The sequence below is a fragment of the Ostrea edulis genome, chromosome 1 (genome assembly GCF_947568905.1).
Source record: "Ostrea edulis chromosome 1, xbOstEdul1.1, whole genome shotgun sequence".
NCBI lineage: Eukaryota > Metazoa > Mollusca > Bivalvia > Ostreida > Ostreidae > Ostrea > Ostrea edulis.
This window is the reverse complement of record NC_079164.1, coordinates 107,424,266-107,447,718: the sequence shown is the minus strand read 5'-3', so window position 1 is coordinate 107,447,718 and position 23,453 is coordinate 107,424,266. Positions and strand designations below refer to the sequence as shown.

The window sequence follows — 23,453 nt, the reverse complement described above, 5'->3', positions numbered from 1 at the left end:
ACTGCCGCTTCAGTTGCCTACATCCCGGTCAGAACTCAGCCTACACCCTGCATGTTGGGATATACTTGGTGAATAATTCAATTATTGCCTGCATTAATTGAATTGATGCACACATTCATTGAATTACTGTTCTCTTTAATTGAATTGTAGCCCACATGAATTTGATTGTTGACATCATCAAGTTTAACTCACTTGAAGAGAGCAATTCAATTATATTGCTTATCCATTCAGCAGAATAATCAATGCTATCAACAATTCAATTAATGAGTGCAATAATTCATAATTGAATATATCATTAATCATTTTGAAGAGATCTTTAATTGAATTGTTGCGTGCATCAAATGAATTGATGATATCCTCAAATAATTGAAGATACATGTACTTGGAAAAGCTCTTTACATGTACAGTAAAACAATGCCCAGGTGAGCTAAAAATAAAAACTAATACATAGTAATAATGTTATTGCAAATCCAGGAAAATCCATACATTAATTATGCTATATATCTTCTATATATAACATTTTTCTATGAATAGGATATATCAAAAAGCTGTGAATGCATACAGTCTTCATCAAAATAAGATAAAGTCTGCTCCAATGAAAAAATAGTCATGTCCGTGGGATAGATTAGTCTCTCAATACACATACTCTTTTTTAGCATGTGTACATGTGCAAACCTGTCAGGAGTTGGGGAGGGGATGCAATTACAATAGACGGAAAATGTACAATATCACAATAACACGTAATTTCACTAATTTTCATCTTTAAACAATGACAAAGATCAGTATTGGATGTACACATTTATTATAGATACTGTAAAAAAAAAACCATAGAGTTCTATAAAAGGAAAATAATATTGTCTGTCATGTGGTCTTTGTGGTGTGATCTTAAAATATACATATATAAAAGATTAGTTTCATCATTTGAGTTGAAAATGTGATAGATTGACCGGGTGATTCCTGTGTACATTGTGTTTATAGCCCATCATTCCAAGATTTTGACCACTGAAAATTCCCTTGGACCAGTAAAATTTACAGTAAATTTCTTTTGGATGTAAATGTTCAATTAACAGGTTATGCAAATTGAAATATATATTTTCAAAAACTCTTGTATCTACTATGCACCACACAAAAATGGAAATACAGAAATTATAGTACAATTAATACAATGTAGATTTCAGCAAAATGATTGATGAGAAGTTTAATATTTGATTTCATTATGAAACTTTAAACTTTAAACCAAGAATTTGTGATCAAGCATATTAGACAGTGACTGTCATAGTTGGATGAAATTCTTCTAATCATTGCAAACTTAAATTATCTCACATATACAGTATTACAGTAAATTTCAAAATTGTTTAATCCAGAAATATGTGCAATCCAAAATGGTGACTTGTTTGAACTAAATCGGAATTCAAATTGATCGACAGCATGCAAACCAGTCTGATTAAAATCAGACCCCAAACCGTACTCATTATCATATCCAATGATATGATAATGAGTATGGGGTCTGATTTTAATCAAACTGCATGCACACTTTCAATTCTATGACATAAAATATTTATCTAATTATATTCCATATGTTGAACTTGTCTAATCTGAAGATTTTTTGATACAAAATTGTACCATCATCTGTCCATGCAAGGCATGCATGTCTGTTTTCGATAAGTTTTGCTGTACTCTTATTGGATTCTAAACTTTCTCATGTCATAAGTCACAGTTTCAAGCTAACACATCCCATAAAGCCTGTAAAGTGATCCCATCTCTCAGTTTTTCTATTGCAAGTCCAAGTTCCTCACAGTAAACAGGGTCTCTGTCTTTGTCTTTATTCCCATCAGCAAAGTATGCAGCATATGCATCCGAGGAGCTGTCGGCTTCAATTTCTACATCATCTTGCTGGTAATCCACTCCCAGATCATCTGCTCCATCAATCTTCTCTTCTGACTCAAATTCAACACCAAATATTGGGCAAGCACTATAAACTCTGTGTAGACTCTGAATTTCTTTCACAACATCATGCAACTTCTCGGTTGGATCAATTCGGAAACCTAAAACATACCCTCCACTTTGTTGAGAGCTCTCAACAACAAGAGCAAGACCAAACTTTGAGTCACGAATTTTCACAGTTTTCATCTGGAGATAGGGGATACTGACGTTGAATGATTCATTGATGTTGGCATGCCAAACTAATCGGACATTGGTGATGAAGAAAGTTCCTAGGTTTCCTTGATCGCTTGAAAGATTCCAAACACCATTGACTTTGTTGTACACCTGTTCTTGTGGCAGAAGTCTCAGTTGTTTGTTGTGGATAAGTGCCCCTCGCAACTTCAAATCTCGATAAAGTTTAGAAGTTTCATATGCTCTGTGGACAGAAATGACAGTGGTGAAGAGTCTTGGAGATCCTGGTATAAGATTTGTGAAGATAAACTCGAATCTTGTGTTGTTACATTTTGTCAAGACATACAACGCTTCAGTTTGCCCTCGCAGTTTTGACTGTGCTGTTTTTGTAGATATGTTAATGACACAATTGAAACCAATGGATAAGTTTACTCTTGGCAAGGCCAAAGAATGCCATATGATTCTCAGGTTTGTAACTATTATTCGGCCGCGATCTCCATTGTTTCCTTTTGTATCCTCCACAGCATTTAGAGCATCAATCATTTTTTCACCAGGTCGCATCTTCATTTGCTGTGGATTAATATCAAAACGAACATCTCTGTCCTCCCACAGTCCTTCGGACGCCATTTTGACGCTGTTAGTGTTACGTTGGTGACGTTTGAATCCGGAATTTAGTTGTTGTTTATTTTAGGTTTTGTTATTCATTTTAATAAATTCATGGAAAATTATAATGTTTGATTAATTAACTAACAAAATAATATTTAAGGTGTGCTCTGTACATCTAATAAATTAACATTTTATCTTCAATATTCCGGATAATCCAATTATATTTTCACATTTAGTCAATCATTTGAAAGGATGGTTCTGATTGGATGTACTACTTGAGATGGTATCCAATCACAGCTTTCTTTACATTTGGACATTTTACAATCAGCTAGACGAAATCGACAAGGTGAAATAAAATCGAGAGGACAAAAAGACGATCAGGTGGGTTAATTTAGGTGTGTTAAAATGCAATAATTTCTTTGATCGGAGCGTAATGATTTATCTTGAGCATTGTTACTAACAACGATTGAACTTGCGACTGGGCAATGTAATATAGGCCTTAAACCCATCTGTCTTTCTTGCTCATTAAATATTGCGTGAAGTGATTCTTAGAAGTAAGTTGACTTAATATTGAAGCAAACAGTTTGTATACCATTATGTGATTGACTGTAGTTTTATTGAACAACTTATACGTTATACGTTGTAAAACTTGTTAGCTCTGATGACATGGTCAAGCCACGCTTAGTTAAGGTAAAAACAGCCTAGGGCAATGAATTTATTCTAGATAGCAAGACAGTTAGCCCGTAAACAACAACTTGTCATTGTCAAAAGTAATTCACAATGAGACGTACATTATTTATGCGTTAGGTAAACAGTAGCATCAAATGCGACATTTAGACAGCATATTTCTGAGTAAATTAAATTGTCTCTCAATTCATTTTGTGTGAAAAAAGACTTCTTATAACATGTATACATGGTATAAATGATCTCTGTATTTCAATTAGAAATGTGTAATGGTAACGACCTAAAGTCAATTGAAGAATATGGGCACTAAACATCAAAACTAATTTGATTTTCTGATTAACATGTCTCAAATATCTAGTAAACACAAAGATCAAATTGATGAAAAGAAGTTTTAAAGTGTATTTCTAAAGATCAGTATGCATGGTATGGGAGAAATATATTTACACTATTCTATTGAATATGAAAAATAAATTGATTTATTGTAAAATTTATTATTTATTCCAATCTAATTAAAATTAGATGTTAGATCCGCTTCATCGTCGCAAACCACGGGTTATTGTTTCTTTCTGTTTGTGAAATAGAATGAACCAATAACCTGTGGTTTGCGACGATGGATCCGCTCACGAGTACACAAGCGGATCTAACATCTAATTTTAATTAGATTGATATTTATTCATATCTCGATTTACATTTTGTCTTTCTTTTTTTCAAACAAATAATTAATTACTAAACTGCTGATTTGTAGATCTATACATGTACGTGACACTTATTTTGAGTTATCATTCTTCTACTAGGTTGTGTGAGGGGGGGGGGGGTGAATTATGAACTTAAAAAACTGAAATATGGTTTTAGCTAGAGCTATATGATAATAAGATTTTGAACTTATGTTTGTGAGTATTGGCACTTGTTGGGTATAAAAATTTGCTCATAAGTTTGTGAATCTTCAAACCTGTCAGATTTGGTCAATATTTATCAATATAAGTTCAATAACCTTATTCAGATAACTCAGTCATGAACTGGAGTGGATTTGTCAGAACTTTAATCTTTCAAAGTTCTTCCTCTCTCAAAGTGAAAATCACAGTCTCAATTTTAACATGCCCATCTAAGACGGGACATATTGGTATGGCATGTGTCTGTCCATCCATTTTGTCTCTTTTTCATGTCAGGCTCATAACTTATTATAGATACTAGCCTAGAATCGTCAAACTTCGTCACCTGATGCATCTTGGGTAGAAGATGTGTCACACTTTAAAGTTAGGTCATTGTGGCCTTTGATTAAGATGATATGGCCAAATATGGTAAAACCCTGTCCAGTTCATAACTGGACAGTATATTTGGCCTAGAATCAAACTTTGTCAGTTGATGCATCTCCAGTAGAAATTGTGTCGCATCCTTTTAAGGTCACTGTGACCTTTAATTAATATGATATGTCATACTCCATTTTGAGCTCGTGTAGATTTGAGTCCTAGAATCAACAGATTTTGTGAGTTGGTGCATCTATAGAGAAATTTGAATTGCAGCATAAAGTCAGGTTATTAAAACTTTAAGAAAATTACCATGAATTGAAGAAAGAAAGCTATGTTTTATGGGAGGTAATCCCTACAAATGTAAGAGTGATGATTGATTGATTGTATATTGTAACATCCCTCTCGAGAATTTTCACTCATGTGGAGACATCACCATTGCCGGTGAAGGGCTGCTAAAATTTAGGCCTATGTTCAGGGATTATGGTCATTAAGCAGGGAGGGATCTTTATCGTGTCACACCTGCTGTGACGTACACGGGACCTGTTTTTGTGGTGTCATCCAGAGGACTGTCCCGTTTAATCGCCTCTTACAACAAGGAAGGGGTACTGCGGACCTATTCTAATCCAGATCCCCTAATGCTATATAACACTTAATATAAATAATTATTTTGTTTCCAACAATGATGACACAAATATGCAATATGTACAACAACAAAAAATGCAAAAACTCAGCAAACACATCACACATTTCATTTTTCCCATGCGAGTAATGTTCTAAACCTCAGTGTTTTAAGGAGTGCAGTTGGACATTTCAAAGATCATTTGAAGAGCAAAATTACATGTCTTGTTAAAGGTTAATGAGTAAAATATAAGAAGGCTGTGGAAGTGATTTGTCACTCCTTTAGTTGACATTTCTTTGTAAACCCAAAAATTGTTGAATAATTCATACCATGTGAAAGAAATTATCTGAATACATGTAATAAGATGAAATTGAACATTTCAAGAAGATATATTGACCAGTCAATTTGTACCAAGGTTTACATGAATTTGTGTCGTGCACGCTCATCTGTTTATAATGATTTTAAAACATCTTTGTGCATATCCATGGTACAAGACCTATTTTTATGACACCAAGGTTTTTAACATTGTGACCTTGACCATGACGTTTGACCTATTTTCAAGAAAACCTAACCTATTCAATATCTCCTTATTAATTTAAGGTAGAGATTTCATATTTTGTAAATAGATTTCTTATGGCAAAGCATTTCATTTCATGCTATAATATTTGACATTGTGACCTTGACCTTCTCCAGAATAACAAGGTAGATTTAGTCATTGGTATTTAGTCATCCCCATATTGTGTGAATTCAATTTTGTGTGTCATGAGCATTTGGGGCTGGTTTAGGGAAGTTTCACTATGCCATAAATAAATCTTAATTGTAAGGCAAATTCAACTTAATTAATAGATTATCATCCCCCGCCCGCCCCTCAAAAATCTGCCCACCCAGATTTTTTTTATTTTGCAAAATTTGCAATTTTCGGAAAATTTTCATATCCAAATCCGGTATTTACACTTCTTGTTTACATTTCCGGTATAGCAACGTGAGTGAAAAGCCACATGAAGAAAAATAGATCTGGTTTTCTGAATTTTTTACAGGCACAAATCAAGGGAAGGGATTAATGTTCTTCATAGAAGGAAGAAGTATGGTATCTTTCTGTGTTTGAAATTAAAACTTAACCTGGAATTCGTCAGTGAAATAAGCATAGATTGATATCCATCTGGCATTAAATGATACACTTCTGTTGACAAAAACTCGTTTGTCATTAATATTTTCGTCAGAAAATAAAAATGAAATCCTCCCACTCACCCTATACTTTTTGGTGACCCTGGATGATAATCTACTAATTAAGTTGAATTGGCCTAATGGTTGGATTTGATTCACATTTTTTGATATCTTAAAAGTTTTACCAAGGTTTCTTCAAATTTGAGATATCTTGAATTATCTGTATATATGCATGTTTCACTTTTAGTGCATTGAAATTAATATATATATATATATATATATATATATATATATATATATATATATATCTCTGTAAAATGTTAACTAATATCATGATATACTCTATATAGGTAAAATGTCTGCTAAAGGATTCATGAAATCAATGAAGTAAACATTATCTGCTGATAAGTAAATCTAATAGATGTTATTCAGCTTTTGCTTGGAACCATTGTGTCCAGATTAATGAGGCCACACTGTACTTGCCAAACTGAAAAAAAAACATCTTCAACAGTATTGCAATGCTTATTTTTATAATACTTTATTTCAAGATCAATGCAGCATTTGCCAGATGGATGATGAGGTTGTCACAATAAAACTTTTATTTTGTGTTTTTAACATTCACCATTTTAGAAAAATGGAGAAGCTTACAGAAATTGAGTTCACTGGGATAAGTGTACAAGATAAAGAGCCTCGGAACTTCTCTAACAATGCTTCCAGCATTCTGATCCAGGTATGTTTATGCTATTAAAATGTTTAAAAATCTTTGTTTAAAATTCTGATTATTGTATATGTATCTTAACAGTATACCGTTATTGAGTGCAAGGACAACTGCTGTTTTGTTTGACCTGAGAACGTGTGTATGTGTATATATATATATATATATATGTTTACGAAAGCCACAGGCAATTAAAGTTAATAGTCAAAATGTTGACTTTTCTTTTGTATTGCTATAGGCCTAGATTTATACAAGGGAAAAATGAAGGTGCATAACAATAATATATATATTTTTATCATAGGAAGATGATATTGAAACACCCTTTGGAAATCTTCATGTTGCCATACAGGGAGACAAATCAAAGCTCGCTATTTTAACATTCCATGATATTGGCTTGAACAGTGAGTGCAATTTAATTTATTGATTGCAATTATTATCACAATAATGAAAAGTTAAGTCACTCATCATTAAAGTCTAAGTGCTGATATTTTAAGAGTTGCTAAACATCAAATATTACTTGGTACTGTTACAGTTACATATCTTGGAAATATTTGAAAAATATGTCCACTGGTCACATACCTGTAGGAAGCAATCTCAAACTTCTTTAGATAGGTGAAACATAATTTGGTACAGATTTTCTATGTGAATTTAAAGAATTTTTAAGAAGTGGTGGATCTACGCTCCTCACCTATCTCATGTCCGTGTGGATGTGCTGGATTCTAATGTATACTGATTAATACAAAGTCCCACTAGCACTTTATCATATGGTGTTCGAATAATCTAACAAAATTTCCCATCTTTGTAGGTATAACATGTTTTCAAGGATTCTTCAATTTCACTGATATGCAGCCCATTTTGCGAAATTTCTGCGTGTATCATGTCAATGCCCCCGGACAGGAAGATGGAGCTCTCCACCTGCGGCCGGAGTAAGACAAATGTTTTTCATACTGTCAGACACTGTCTTGTTAACCCATACATTTCAGTAATCAGGAAATGACAGAAATTTGCTTGAAATTTTATTTAAGCAGAGACACTCACTCGTGTCATGTATAGTTGGTGAAAAAGTTTTACTACATGGACACAACATGACGTTGATACAGTGTACTAGGTTGTGGGATTGTTGATTTTTTTTTTTTTTAATATTTAATTTTTCATGAAGAGATTTTGGTCTGAATGAGAAGAAGATTAAAAAATCAATAAACAATTTGTCACCAGAATTCTACTATGTGTGTCCCACGGTATTGATAGGACTTACAGGATTGCACTTTTTTATGGACAGTTTATTATGAGAAACTGATCACCAAGTTACAAAATTATAGTACATGTTCATTAATTATGTCTAGAGCATGGGAATGAACAAAGTAATATATATATATATATGAATATGAGTGTGGTGTTACACGTGGTGAGGGGTTATGTTGCACTGTTCAGATGTATATTAGAAAGCATGATTCTAAAAGGTGATTTGTGAAAGTGTTTAATCCATGGTGGATATTAGAATGATATCAATGAAAATTTTGTATTTTATAACTTGTAGAAATATTGGTCATTATTAGACAAATTAAGACATTTCTCAATTTTAAAAGTTAAGAAAATTCATGTTTTATAGCCAAATGTATATGCCTGTAAAAGGAGAAGTTTTCAGCAGCTCCATCTATCGTAAACTTCCAACATTGTAGTATTAATACTGATGCTTTTATCTATTGTTTGCTATTTTCAATAGGCAAGATGCCCTAGGCAACCCAGAGTCACTGGGTAACAGGTATGTTTAGCTAGGCTCACCCTCAGCTGCAGAAATGGCTTATTGAGCTGTAACAATTTTTTTTTTATAAAAAAAAAATTGTTATAGCAGATGTAGACACAGAGGAAAATGATTTCATAACCAGCAGACAAAACCATTCAACCCATTATATTGTGATTTGAGTAAGTGGGCTGTTATAGCTTCTGTGGAGTGTATTTCTGTTAAACTGATAATTATTTATCAGATTAACAGGATATCAGATTAAACCAGCTGAATCGTATAAAACAAGTATATATATCTCTAGTATGTATTAAGTTGTGAATTCATTGGCGTTCATCACTTATACTGTAAGAATTGGGGATATATATAAGATGCCCTTGATTGAAGTGAGTTTCCTGGAGTGAATTCTTTCAGCCATCTGATTGTTCCAGAACTTGATGTCAGCCAAACGTGTGACTAGTTCATTTCAAAATTCTTTGAAAAATTTCAATTTAGTAAGACGCATTTTCTTTTTGCCACATTAACATCACAAGGTTTCGCATAGTTTCTTGATGTTACATTGACATTCGGTTATTTTGTCCACGGTTTTGGCACTGACATTGAATAAAAGCCATTTCTGTTTTAGTTGTCCGCATCCCTAGCTAGAAAAATGAGAAAATCATGTATCAAGGATTGTTTATTTTGTTTTCTGCTTTCCTTTTTGCACTTCATACTGCGCAAGCAATTATCTGGCTTCTGCAAGACTGAAAATGCTTCAAAACAAATGAATTTTTTGCTTTGTATATAATTATTTTTTCAGATTCTCTATGTAACTTATGATTTAACAATTTCAATGGAGAAAGTTGAAATACACCATAGTAATATTTTTTTTTTTTTTTTTTTTTAAATCCAGAATGAATTTGTTCACTGTCATATGTCTAGTATTTAAAAAAGTGCTTGCAGAGTATATTTTCATGTTCTCCTAAACCTGCATTAATAGAGATTTTATTTGTGAATATTTTTCAGATTCCAAACCAACTTCATTTAATTCAAATAATAGAAATGTTTCCTTTCTATAATGCATTATTGACATCTTTCATCACTAATTCTTAGTGCTTATTTTTGCTACTGGTTTTTTTGATGATTTGACTACTACACAGGATAATTAACAGGAAAATGGTTATTTGTGTGGATCCTTTAGATTTGAAAATTTTATTTCATTTCATGCTTATTGATAATTACAGGAAATTAACCTCTTAATTACTGATATTTACCATGAGTAAACCTCTGTTTCCAGGCATGATGTTCCCAAAGAATGAAAATTTTTAAATCAACATAATGTTTATTACAATTGTAAAATTGTTATATATGGCTCTTGAATTCGAAGAGACTTGAAAATAAAGTCCAGAATGAGTAGGTAGATACTGAATATCACTGGTCAATATCAATACATTGTAAATTATATTTATGCTCTTGTTTCCTATGAAAATTTTTGAAATTTAAAAAAAAAGATCAAAACTGTTGAATAATTTGTGTGCATGAATTTTGGTAAGTTTTGTAGTTTATATCAGATTTTTATCTTATGCATGCAAGAAGTAAAATATTGCACCATTCGCTTGTCACTGTGCATGATTTAATTAGTCATTTGAGTGCTGGTAATTTTCAACTGAATTACACCAAATTTTTTCTGAGAACTGTTTGACAATTTAAAGGCATTGCAAGCACTATAAAGCATATCCATACATGTATTCAAATCATTTTCTTTTTCAGAAAAATAAAATTATTTTCACCATATGATGCAAAATGATGTGATTTATTGCCTGTGTTGTATATAAGTGTACCATGTTATTTAATACTTGTATTATAGTTTTGCTAAAAATCATTGTCACAACATTCTGTGTATAAACTAAAGTACAATAATATAGCTGTTCTACATATTACTGTTAACACCACACATCAACTTGGTGACAGTTCCAGACCTGATATTGATACCAGAGGTTGACCATTTCTTTTCCCTTATTAACTTCATCTCAACTGAAGGAAGTTACTAGTATTTCTATTTAAACTTCTCTTATAACATTTTAATTCTTGATCCTACATGCAGCTACTTGAGAGACCAGTGGTTTGTAATATTACACCCAAAATATACAGAGCTTTATACTTCAAAATTTTTTATTTTGATATATTTTTTTTAAAAGTACAGTGGAGCCTTGCTATTCAGGATGCTTTGGTTCCCAGTCAAATTGTCTGAATAAGTGAATATCTGAATTGCCTTGATTTCTGCTATATTTATAGGTTATAGACTTTGTATGGGAAAATATGACGACCGAGTTTTTTGGCACGTAGACGGACCGAGCTTGCGAGGTCCGTTCGCGACAAAAAACGAGGTCGTCATATTTCCCATACAAAGTGTATAACCTTTTTATTATATACTTTCAATTTCATTTAGAAACTAACAATAATTTTATTTTTAACAATAACTTTACGGTTTAACTGAGTAAAAGATGAAAAAGTTGAAAATTAACGGCGTAGAAATTTGATTGTGACGTAATGTTTGCGGGCCGGAATGTTTCCGGGCATATATCGTGTGATATATGCCCACAAACTTTTAAAGAAAAAAGAAGAGATGAAATTGAAAGTATATAATAAACATGTATATATACCAATGACAGTAAAGAAGAATGCTTGGTTAAATATTAAAATTGTTAAATTCGCGAGTGCTCTATTGATTAAGTGTTTTTGCATGTATTTTAGCAATATTTTTCCGTGAGTGATGTTTTTTTTACAAAATTAGTTAAATTATGCGATAATAAATTCCTCACGTATATTTAGTAATTTACAGAAATACTTGATCATGCATTAAACACCACTAAACTTGGTTGGTGGTTTAGACATGATTGCTACTCGTGAGCATGTGATGACTGCACTGTTTATGTGTTCATATTAATAATTACCCAAGCTAATTTGTAATGACTGTAACACAAATTAATACGCATTCATATCTTGTACAGTTTTGAACATGGACGAACTCAGTAAAGTCTCCTTTTTATTTGAACATTAAATAGTCACTCATCCATGCTAAATCTGGCATGCAAATTGTCCCAGGTGATATCAGATGCATGTGTAAAATTGTTTCAAGTTATGGGGTCATCAAATTATAGATTTAAGCTAATGAAATACTGATCATTTCTTTAAAATACTATACATGTATATAGAGAATGACCACCATGAAATTCCAGAGTCAGGTCTATAAATAGCTACATGTAAACCAGTACATGCATTTATATATTTTCATGATAACATTTAACCTATTCAAATGGAAAATTATTTACCTTTATGGAGTCAGCTGACCAGAATTGACAGATCAATGAAAATTACTGTCCAGGTAAATGAACCAAAATACAATGGAAAACTATTTTTGTGGGATAAAAATACCATCCAGAATTCCAAACAAATGAGATAAAGTAAAGTTCAGAAATATCCATTCCTAAAAAATATTGTCCGGAAGCTAAAGCATCTGAGTATCTGGCATCCAGATACCTGAGGGTCCACTGTATGTTTCATTATTTGCCAAACTATGTTCTGATTTTTGTAACTGAAACTGTTGTGAATCCAAAAATCATTTTCTTTTTCTATTTTTTTTTCCCCAGATATATTTTGGAATGTTTAGAAATTTTGATTCTATGAATCTTAAGTCCTGAGTAGTGTCATGGGATTGTGTTCTAAATCTTGGAAACTAATCAGTTTTCACTTATACCTGTATATTCAGTGGAATTATTTTCTTCGATCATTTAGTTCTCTGTATCAAATGTCTTCAGGGAAAAAAATTGTGGACAAATTGTATATTTGTTGTTTATTTTATTCCAGTATTGTCGTATTTCAGACCATAAGGGTTTTTGTTTTGCTTCTTCGATATTTTTGTTATGTTGAATTGTAACTAAATAATGTGTATTGTATTGATGTCTTCAATTTTTATGCATTTTTATTTTCACCATTTGGTCTACCAAAATTTAACTGAAGTTTAACCTCTTCCAACAGTTTCACCTATCCCACTATGGATCAGTTAGGGGAGGCGATTCAGTCAGTGGTCGATCATTACAAGTAAGATATGCAAATGTTCCTCTAAATCCAGTAATGATTTTATCTACAGAATTTCTTCATGCTCTACAATGTGTGTTGAGGTTCTACACTATTTAGGAAAGGTTCAGGAATAGATGTCTGACCATGTGCTATTTTCAGTTCTACGTGAAGTTATATTCAGCAGCTAATTTATTTTGATGATTTTATTGGAGTGAATTATTTTCATGGTGTTTTTCAGGATCAAGAGATTCATTGGCTTTGGTGTTGGAGCTGGAGTCAATGTGCTGAGCAGATATGCTGTAAGTTTTTGTTGTTGCTCTGGGTAATTACTGTAAAAGTGGTTAGTTATGCGAGGGTGAAGTACGCATTTTTACCACGTCCAACATGCTTGGGGGGAAATACACGGTAACTTATTGAATATGATATATTTTATATCAAATATATATAATTATACGAGGGGGGTGGGGGTGTTACTTGCTTATTAAGTGAACGCATAAATAACCAGTTTTACCATAGTTCTCTATCAGCGATGGTGTTGGAGGGGATTATTAGGTTTTTTTATTTTAATAGGAAGCTGAAATTTAGTACATGTATATGATTTTTTAAGGTATATTAACAGATCAAGGTTTAATTTTTGATTTCACCACAATTCACTCATTCTAACAAAAATTGTAAGACTTTTTTTTAATGCTTGACTGAACTTCTTTCATTCTTCTACTTTGTCTAATTCTCTGTATTCTTTTTATGGTGCAAGTTCCACGAATGAATTATTTTTACATTTCCAATGTTTTAGTTATTGATATCTTTACATTTTGTAATGATGGCCATTTCCTCATGAATGCATTGCAGTTGTAAACAATGCCTGTATGAATCTTGATAGATATAGTGCATGTATTTTAATGACCAGGATTTCTGACAGTAGAAGTGTACCAGTATGAAGCATCGCAGTTCATACCCTCATGTATTTTGAAAAGTGAAATTATTTTTAAAATAATTTTGTTTTCCTTTGCTATAATTATACATAAACTTTTTACGTAAGACTGTTTGTGCAGATGATTATGTGAACAACTTAACTAATGGGCCTGGGAGGGAACATGTGTTGCTGTGCAATACTTGTAGAATACTTGTTACTGAGAATGGACATCAGCAATTACAGGCTCATCAAGAAATGTATATTTAGAATGCTTATTTCATTCTTGTTACTGAGAATGGACATCAGCAATTACAGGCTCATCAAGAAATGTATATTTAGAATGCTTATTTCATTCTTGTTACTGAGAATGGACATCAGCAATTACAGGCTCATCAAGAAATGTATATTTAGAATGCTTATTTCATTCTTGTTACTGAGAATGGACATCAGCAATTATAGGCTCATCAAGAAATGTATATTTAGAATGCTTATTTCATTCTTGTTACTGAGAATGGACATCAGCAATTATAGGCTCATCAAGAAATGTATATTTAGAATGCTTATTTCATTCTTGTTACTGAGAATGGACATCAGCAATTACAGGCTCATCAAGAAATGTATATTTAGAATGCTTATTTCATTCTTGTTACTGAGAATGGACATCAGCAATTATAGGCTCATCAAGAAATGTATATTTAGAATGCTTATTTCATTCTTGTTACTGAGAATGGACATCAGCAATTACAGGCTCATCAAGAAATGTATATTTAGAATGCTTATTTCATTCTTGTTACTGAGAATGGACATCAGCAATTACAGGCTCATCAAGAAATGTATATTTAGAATGCTTATTTCATTCTTGTTACTGAGAATGGACATCAGCAATTACAGGCTCATCAAGAAATGTATATTTAGAATGCTTATTTCATTCTTGTTACTGAGAATGGACATCAGCAATTACAGGCTCATCAAGAAATGTATATTTAGAATGCTTATTTCATTCTTGTTACTGAGAATGGACATCAGCAATTACAGGCTCATCAAGAAATGTATATTTAGAATGCTTATTTCATTCTTGTTACTGAGAATGGACATCAGCAATTACAGGCTCATCAAGAAATGTATATTTAGAATGCTTATTTCATTTATATATCTGTTATTATAGCTTAACCATCCAGAATTTGTGGATTCTCTGGTGCTGATAAATGGGACATCGGACAAGGCAGGCTGGATTGAGTGGGGATATCAAAAGGTTTCTATTTATACCTACAAATGATCTTTATTTCTATAATACATGGCTTGATTTCATGTTTTTATTTTCACTCACACCAACGTGCCTGATTATTTGACATGAGGCATCTGACAATGTTTTTTTTTAATAATCAAATACAATTGATTTTTCCCAATTTTGAGGCTATAGAATGCCCAGTATTTAAACAAACGCTAAGTTTTTGTAATTCGAGACTCATACTTTGCTTTGTATGAAATGTTGTACAAGTTTTCAAATTTCTTCACTTCCTTTTAAAGAGAAAGTGGAGGTCAATAAAATGACATTCATTTGCAAAATTGTAAACAATGAATACTTGACTTTTATTCTTTAAAATATGGTTCATTCATTGTTCATTTGAAAACAAATGCCATTCGTCGATATGAAAGAAAATTCCTAATCTGTTGTATTTTGACGCTATCTTATTCAATTCTATTATGCAGTCGAATGGGTATTGTTCCCATATGGTAGAAAAAAATGTTGTCTGACTCATCAGCTCTCATGTCATAGTAAATAATGTAATGTTTTTGTATTACAATGTTAAAAAAAAAAAAAAAAAAAACCAGGACGGACACATTTCAGTAAACTACAGGATTCCGATTTGTATTTGATTTCCACACTCCGTATTTTACTGAGTGAGTGTAACTAATAATCCAAAACTAAAGTATAAACCATATTCACGTACCTGTGTATATACAGGTGTTGTTACTTGCATCCAAAAATTATTAATCCTTTTTAATATATATTGTGTAAGAAATTAGGGGTATGCTATTTTAGTTTAACCTACTTATTACTCCCATCTTTGGAGGCATATATGAGAGGATGTGACTTCTAGAAAACTGCTTACTGTATATGTGTCCTTGTTTTAGAGTATTTAAAAGTCAGTACAATCAGAGCTGATAAATTGTTTGGCTTTGGTGCTTCTGTTGTATGTAATGATGGATAGATGGAGAATTACACATTTTAAGATTTCAAATTAGGTCTATATCATAGAGAGTCACTTTTACATGTTGTATAGATACACGTGTATTCGGGTATCCTGAGTGGTGTAATGACCTTGTGCCCGACCTTGGTGTGAAATCTAGGTACTGTGCAAATGAAAAGGTAACCCTTGCTGACTGGCCAGTTTTCCCAAGATGAAAATACATGTCCAGTCTACAGATTCGTTACAGTGTAGATAAAAATCTCAAGTTTACTGATAATAGTGTAATTAGCTCTACAGTTGTAGTTCAGTCATGAAGAACAAGACTATATGTTTGCCAGGTATTATATCAGTACTTTGATGATTATGATGTAAACAAATTAAGGTACCAAGAGAAGGACACAGTTAAATATTGTTTCTCAAGTTTGGAGAGTGTGACTTGGAAGTAAGCTCTGTGACTCATGGGTCTCCCTTTATTTTTCAGCTGAACTCTTGGTATCTTTGGCGCGGAAACATGACGACCTTCACGGAGGACTACCTTCTTTGGCATTGGTTTGGATCTGTAAGTGTGACTCTGCTGAATTAGAAAACATCTCCATGCCTTGCGTTTGTATAGATATTGGAGATCAGAAAAAAGAAACTGAAATAGCAAAGCAACATTGTTATTTTTTTACCATGGTGGCATACAGCATTACCTTTTTCTGTTATAATTCAGTCTGTGCTATGGATGCATATATTCAACTGAAATTTGGTATATAGATTCATTATGAGAATATCCATGTCAGATTTTATAAATCTGGTTCTGTAATTTTTGACAGAGTTGTGTCCGTTGGACTTAGAAAACTTTCAAACAATTCATAGTTTCTGTTCATTGTCTCAGTCACATATGGACATTTTGAATTGAAATTCAGGATATAGATGCTATGAAAATATAATGCAGGTCAAGTCATGGTTTTGGTCAGACAATTTTTGACATGTTTGTTTGAGCTCCTTCGGCTAAGATAATTTTATAAACAATTAACAGTTTCTGTTCATTTTCTCGGTCATACATTGACATTTTTAATTGATATTAGGATATAAATACATTTTTAATTGATATGTAGGATATAAATACATTTTAAAAATATGCTAGTCAAGTTTGTATATAGGTCGATTGATATTTGCTTCTTCCACTTTAAAATTTCAAACAATTCAGTTTTTTTATTCATTATCTCGGTCATACATAGACATTTTCAATTGAAATTTGGGATATAGGTATAACATGATTTATTGAAAATATTTAGACGAGTTACTCATTGGATCACATCAGGTCTTTTTTTCTTTCTTTTTTTTGGGGGGGTGGGGGTTAGTTATGCCCTTGGATAGAAAATTTCAAATAATTAACAGATTCTGCTAATTTTCTCAGTTGTACATGGACCTTTTGAATTGGAATGTGGAATTCTAAAAATAAGCTGATCAAGTTCATATTTGGTTCTGGTTGAATAATTTTTGAAAAGTTAAACCACTTTAACTCTGAAAAACAATTCAGTTTCCACTCATTATCTCAATAATACATGGACATTCTGCTTTGAAAGTTGGGATACAGGTATATCATAAGAATAGAGGTCAAGTACTATTAGGGCCTGGTCAGGTAACTTTTTGCTGAGTCATGGCCCTTGGCTGGGCACTAATTTTGCTCCAACATATCTAGTTAGTTTATAACAGAAGGCAACAAACTCACACTACTTTTCACTATAACTCTATGCACAATCATTATCAGAACCCATGGAAATCATTCATTGAATGCAGTGTAAGAGAGAGTAAACCCGTGGTTCCAACAATGATGCAAAATAGGCATCTCCTAAATCTAGACATTTCTGAAACTGTGCCTAATTTGCACCTACTTCAATGATGGTGTTGTCTTTCAGAAAACCCAGTGGGAGAACTACGATTTAACAACAGTCTACAAGGAATACAGCAAAAGCATTAACCTTCAAAACCTATCTCTGTTCATTGAATCATACCTAGCGTAAGTGATGAGGTTTGTCTATTGTAAGTGATGAGGTTTGTCTATTGTAAGTGATGCAGTGATGAGGTTTGTCTATCGTAAGTGATGAGGTTTGTCTATTGTAAGTGATGAGGTTTGTCTATTGTAAGTGATGCAGTGATGAGGTTTGTATGTTGTAAGTGATGATGTTTGTATGTTGTAAGTGATGAGGTTTGTCTATTGTAAGTGATGAGGTTTGTCTATTGTAAGTGATGAGGTTTGCCTATCATAAGTGATGAGGTTTGTCTATTGTAAGTGATGAGGTTTGTCTATTGTAAGTGATGAGGTTTGTCTATTGTAAGTGATGAGGTTTGCCTATCGTAAGTGATGAGGTTTGTCTATTGTAAGTGATGAGGTTTGTCTATTGTAAGTGATGCAGTGATGAGGTTTGTCTATCGTAAGTGATGAGGTTTGTCTATCGTAAGTGATGAGGTTTGTCTATTGTAAGTGATGAGGTTTGTCTATTGTAAGTGATGATGTTTGTATGTTGTAAGTGATGAGGTTTGTCTATTGTAAGTGATGAGGTTTGCCTATCGTAAGTGATGAGGTTTGTCTATTGTAAGTGATGAGGTTTGTCTATTGTAAGTGATGCAGTGATGAGGTTTGTCTATTGTAAGTGATGAGGTTTGTCTATCGTAAGTGATGAGGTTTGTCTTGTCTATTGTAAGTGATGAGGTTTGTCTATTGTAAGTGATGATGTTTGTATGTTGTAAGTGATGAGGTTTGCCTATTGTAAGTGATGAGGTTTGTCTATTGTAAGTGATGAGGTTTGCCTATCGTAAGGAATGAGGTTTACCTATTACATGTATAAATCCTTGTTTACATTTGGCCTGTGATGATCTCATGGAGCCTGTAACCTGTCCATATCTACCTTTCTGTGTAACTTCTGTACGATGGCAGGCGGTGGCTGTGAGGTTTTCACACGGAATCGCATGCTCCGTGTCCTCTGGTTTCTTTTTAGTTAATTTTAGATCTTGTAAGCCCATAGATCATGACCTAAAAATAGCATGGAGAAATTATTTGTAGATGTGGTATTTTTGAACAGTACATAAGATTGATCAGTACATTTGTTTATTCTTTAGGAGGACCAGTCTGGGGATAGAGCGAGAACTGGATCCAGTGAGAAGAATTGGAACAAAAACTCTACAGTACATATCACTGTCACACAGCATTATTATAGTGACCATAATCAGTGTGGAACACTGCAGTTTAGATATGCTCTTAGTCATCAGGATCCTTTATTTCACTGTTAAACTGATCAGTTTAAATACATGTAGTCTTGACTCTTGAGACTCTTAAGAAGTCCCCGCTAGAGAATCAATGTTTTATATTTATGAAAAAACAACCTTTTTGTACTTGTAGAATGTTTTTCGGTACTTTCAGTACTTTGATTGTACTTGTAGGTGCCAAACTCTTTTGGTTGTTGGTGATGATTCTCCTCATCTGGACGATGTTGTTGAATTTAACGGAAATTTGGATCCAGAGAAGACAGATTTTCTCAAAGTAATTTTAGAGAAATGTTTCATCAATGAATTAAGTAATTGTAAAAGAAAATGTTTCATCAAGGAATTAAGTAATTGTAAAAGAAAATGTTTCATCAAGAAATTTTAAAAGTAATTGTAAAAGAAAATGTTTCAACAAGGAATTAAATATTTTGTTTTAACAAGACTACAGTTTAATGTTCTTTTCTCTTGTGTTCTTGACATATTACATGTATATGAATTAATTAAATAATATTTCATTTTAAAGATTCAGGATTGTGGAGGCATGCCTTTGGAAGAACAACCTGGCAAAGTCTGTGAAGCATTCCGTCTCTTCCTACAAGGAATGGGATATGGTAAATCACATTTATCTGAAAGTTTTTTTAATGCACTAGGCCCTAGGCCAATGTGATCTATTGCAGTCACTTGAGTTTCTGTATGTCATTCTTGTCTGTAAACAATTGCATGTTAGATAGTATGGTATGGTGTGTGTAAGATAAAAAGACTGAAATAGGATTGGGGGGAGAAAAGGTCTTCTATTCCCAAATGATTGAGTATGAAAACCCTGTAGAATATGTGTTGTTATATGGAGCAGTTCATAATGTTTCTCTCCAAAACAGCTTTGTATGTGTACAACTCTTTTTTTTCTAATGGTCCTGCAGAAAGTCGAGTGTTAATACTTTTTGGAGTAATCTGAAGTTCAGTATTGTCGCCATGGCTTTTGAATCGATTTATAATAAAGCATACTCTATTATATTAAGTTTCAAGGGATTTAGTCTTCTATTTTCAAAGTTGTGGCCATTTGAAACTTTAGATTTTGTTTCAGTTCAAAACTTTAATTTTTGTTATACTGTTGTTTAGTACATGTATATTGGTTCATAGTGTTGAGATACTTAAAAATTATTAGCTTAAAGGGATTTTGAAAAGGAGGGGAAGACATATTGTTTTTGTATTTTCTGTCCGTCAGTCTGTCACAAAATCTTGTGAACGCTTCTCCTCCTATATGGCTTGTCGGATAGACTTGAAACTTTGTACAATGCTTCATTGCCATTCGTAGATGTGCATATTGGTAGGACAGGAGGATCCAATTATTTTCCTAAAAGTGGATCCAAGAGGGGTGGAGGATGTAAAATAGCTTGTGAACACTTCTCCTCTGATATGGCTTATCCGATAGACTTAACATTTTGTACAATACTTCAATGCAATTTGCAGATGTGCATATTGTAGGGACAGGAGGATCCAATTATTTTCCCAAAAGTTATTGTGGATCCAAAAGGGGTGGAGGGTGTTAAAATAGCTTGTGAATGCTTCTTCTCCTATATGGCTCATCCAACTTGATTGACATTTTTTACAATATTTCAATGCAATTTGCAGTTGTGCATATTGTAAGGACAGGAGGATCCAATTGTTATCTTAAAGTTGTAGTGGATCTTAGAGGTGCAGGATGTAAAATAGTTTATGAACACTTCTCCTGTGTGGTTTATCGGAGTACATAATGGCTCTGTTCCTGCTCATGCTTTCTCCTCCATACCATGCAGTACATTAAGGGGAGGTTTCATTTGGAGCACATCCAATTTGGGGAGCTGGGAGATCTCTAGTTTATTGTTTGTTTAATTGATCAGACTTTTACTTTGGGTTTGATATTTTTAAAAATTAAATACATTATGAATAAAATAGGTTTCATGTTCATCAATATATATTTATATTACAAATCGCATTTTCCTCTATGAACCAACCAATTTCAGCATGCAACACAATCCATTTATATTGACTATGAATGGATTATGAACTAGTTTAAAAGCACGCGACTGAAAGAGTGTAATAGTTTGAAAAAATAAAACGTGTAACAAATATCTCACAGTCACACCTCGGATTAAGATTGTGAACTTATATGGATTATCATCCCAATCTTGTGATCTCCTAGCTCCAAACAAAATACAGTGCACCATGCAATGTTAATAAAAGGCAGGATGAGACAAAGTGTGACATCATGTCTATGTTTTGACGTATGTCACAATAGGACTGTGACATAGGCAGATCTTAGGAGTTCATTTTATGCAACAAAATATTTCATGACTTATAAAAGCGATGTTTACAAACAACCTGTGATTTAATAGTAAATGAATATAAATAGAAGAATTGAACACAGAAATTCTCTGTGAATCGCTAGCACGACTCACAGAATTTGCCTCAAATCCAAATCTGTTCATATTGACCATGAACAGCTCAAAAGTGCTGTTCAATTTTTAAATAAGTTAAGATATTATGCATTACAGGCATATTTTGTGTTATTGGCAATGCTCTTGTTCCTTTAGGGGCAAGAACAAAAGTTCAATGTCTGATAAAAAACTAAAATCACAGTTTTTATCAAGAACCCCCCCCCCCCTAAATATGATGAATGTTGATGGAAATCGATTATCACATACAAGTACAAATAACACTACAAGACTTTTTTCATGTTTCTACTCTTTATTCACAATGAATGCGAACATGTAGTCTTTAAACATCTATTTTCAATGTCAATTTTTGTAGAAATGAGATAGGATGCAAGTGAATTGATATGTGAAATGTCATAAAAAATTATATATCATTGAGAAACATTGTGTATGTCCTTAAAGGTAACAGACATTGTGGAAATATGTACCATATGGAAAAAAACACCTACAGTACATTCATAGTATTTTCTGCCATTTCGGTGATTAGGTATGAAAATAAATTCTTTTTATGCCACCTATGAATTTTCTATATTTTTTTTTTAGTTCCAACTCTGCGTCAGAAGACCAGCACCGTGTCTCAAGTCCAAAAAAACTACCAGCATCAACTGGAGGATTACAAGGACATGAACACTGTGTGTTAATTACTGGACATGAACACTATGTTAATTACTGGACATGAACCCTGTGCTGATTACAGGACATGACTATGTGTCTGTAGTAGTGATACGCAAACTACCAAAAGGCCCAGAACTTTCACTATAACAGAACATTCTTAATGTATTGCCCATTTCATTGTATCGTTGACATTGAAGTAGATTTGTATGTTTCAGGTTGTCAAAGTACTGGGAGGGCTATGAAGTACCAAAACTTCATGTTTTTACATTTTTTTTATGTGCAATGCTTGGATGTGTTCTATTTACGCCTTTAACAACCTAATCAGAAAAAGTGGGATGTGGCATTTATTTTGCAAATCACCGCCATTGTAGAAAATAAGATTAAAGAAACTTACATGAATGAATGCAAGAACCTAAATTCAAAGTGTAGTCAAAACAATGACAGAGGTGTGTGAGAATCTCATTGAATACCGTAAGGTGAAGAAAGTGAAGGTTTTTATTAAAACTATAATATCTTTAATCTTTGTAGTGTTGTGACTAGTTTTTTGTCCAAGATTTATTTATCTCTGTACATGAAGAATCACGTATTAAACACAGTTTCCACACATTAAAGGTGACCTATTTATAGCTGCTTCTTTGAAAGCCATATTGACAGCATATCTGCATTTTGATATATTGTTCACCAAATCAATTTAACTTCTTTGCATTTCAGTAAATGTTCAGGACGTTTGAGAAGGTGATATTTATCGTTATGGATATTTTATACTGTACAGTCTATATAAATGTGTACCTTGTTAATTTTTTTCATGCTACTTGTATTATAATGTACATAAGATTTGGTTATTAAACTGATTTGTTTACTGTTTTATTAATAAATAATGAAATTTGAACATTTTCTTCTCTATTTTTAAAAGATTTTCTAACAATGGAATTCTGTGGATGTACAAGCATGCATTTGAATCGAAGGCCCCCGTATACATTAACTCGTTTTTACTTCCCCATTCATACGACAAAAATTTACTTGTGTATGTAAAACACACAAGTAATTATACTCACATAAGTAA

At 32.8% G+C, this 23,453-nt stretch overlaps 3 protein-coding genes across 5 annotated transcripts in view; 1 reads left to right on the top strand and 2 right to left on the bottom strand.

Moving 5' to 3' along the window:
* Positions 1-23,453, bottom strand: part of LOC125666820 (receptor-interacting serine/threonine-protein kinase 1-like) — a 542,042-nt gene that overhangs the window by 463,251 nt on the left and 55,338 nt on the right. The gene's annotated exons all lie outside the window — the stretch shown is intronic.
* LOC125667133 (Bardet-Biedl syndrome 5 protein homolog) lies at positions 786-2,775 on the bottom strand. Its single transcript, XM_048900499.2, has one exon. The coding sequence runs from the start codon at positions 2,740-2,742 to the stop codon at positions 1,720-1,722; it is 1,023 nt and encodes a 340-aa protein (XP_048756456.1). The 5' UTR covers positions 2,743-2,775; the 3' UTR covers positions 786-1,719.
* Positions 2,995-23,279, top strand: LOC125667142 (protein NDRG3-like). Of its 3 annotated transcripts, none has more exons than XM_048900505.2 (14): positions 2,995-3,102; positions 7,066-7,165; positions 7,452-7,551; positions 7,956-8,076; positions 8,874-8,912; positions 12,909-12,971; positions 13,189-13,249; positions 15,029-15,115; positions 16,537-16,614; positions 17,960-18,060; positions 19,161-19,226; positions 19,482-19,581; positions 19,828-19,915; positions 22,319-23,279. In XM_048900505.2, the coding sequence occupies exons 2-14, from the start codon at positions 7,070-7,072 to the stop codon at positions 22,414-22,416; spliced, it is 1,098 nt and encodes a 365-aa protein (XP_048756462.1). In that variant the 5' UTR covers positions 2,995-3,102; positions 7,066-7,069; the 3' UTR covers positions 22,417-23,279. The 3 variants fall into 3 exon arrangements, with proteins under 3 accessions (XP_048756462.1, XP_048756469.1, XP_048756465.1); XM_048900508.2 differs by having other exon boundaries at positions 3,043-3,116; XM_048900512.2 differs by lacking the exon at positions 8,874-8,912.

What these genes read in the sequence shown, in the direction of transcription:
- LOC125667133 (XM_048900499.2), bottom strand. Translation starts at nt 2,742, where the DNA reads ATGGCGTCCGAAGGACTGTGGGAGGACAGAGATGTTCGTTTTGATATT.
- LOC125667142 (XM_048900505.2), top strand. Translation starts at nt 7,070, where the DNA reads ATGGAGAAGCTTACAGAAATTGAGTTCACTGGGATAAGTGTACAAGAT. An exon ending in CCATGATATTGGCTTGAACA is followed by an intron (nt 7,552 to 7,955) that starts GTGAGTGCAATT and finishes CCATCTTTGTAG; the next exon opens with GTATAACATGTTTTCAAGGA. An exon ending in ATGTGCTGAGCAGATATGCT is followed by an intron (nt 13,250 to 15,028) that starts GTAAGTTTTTGT and finishes CTGTTATTATAG; the next exon opens with CTTAACCATCCAGAATTTGT.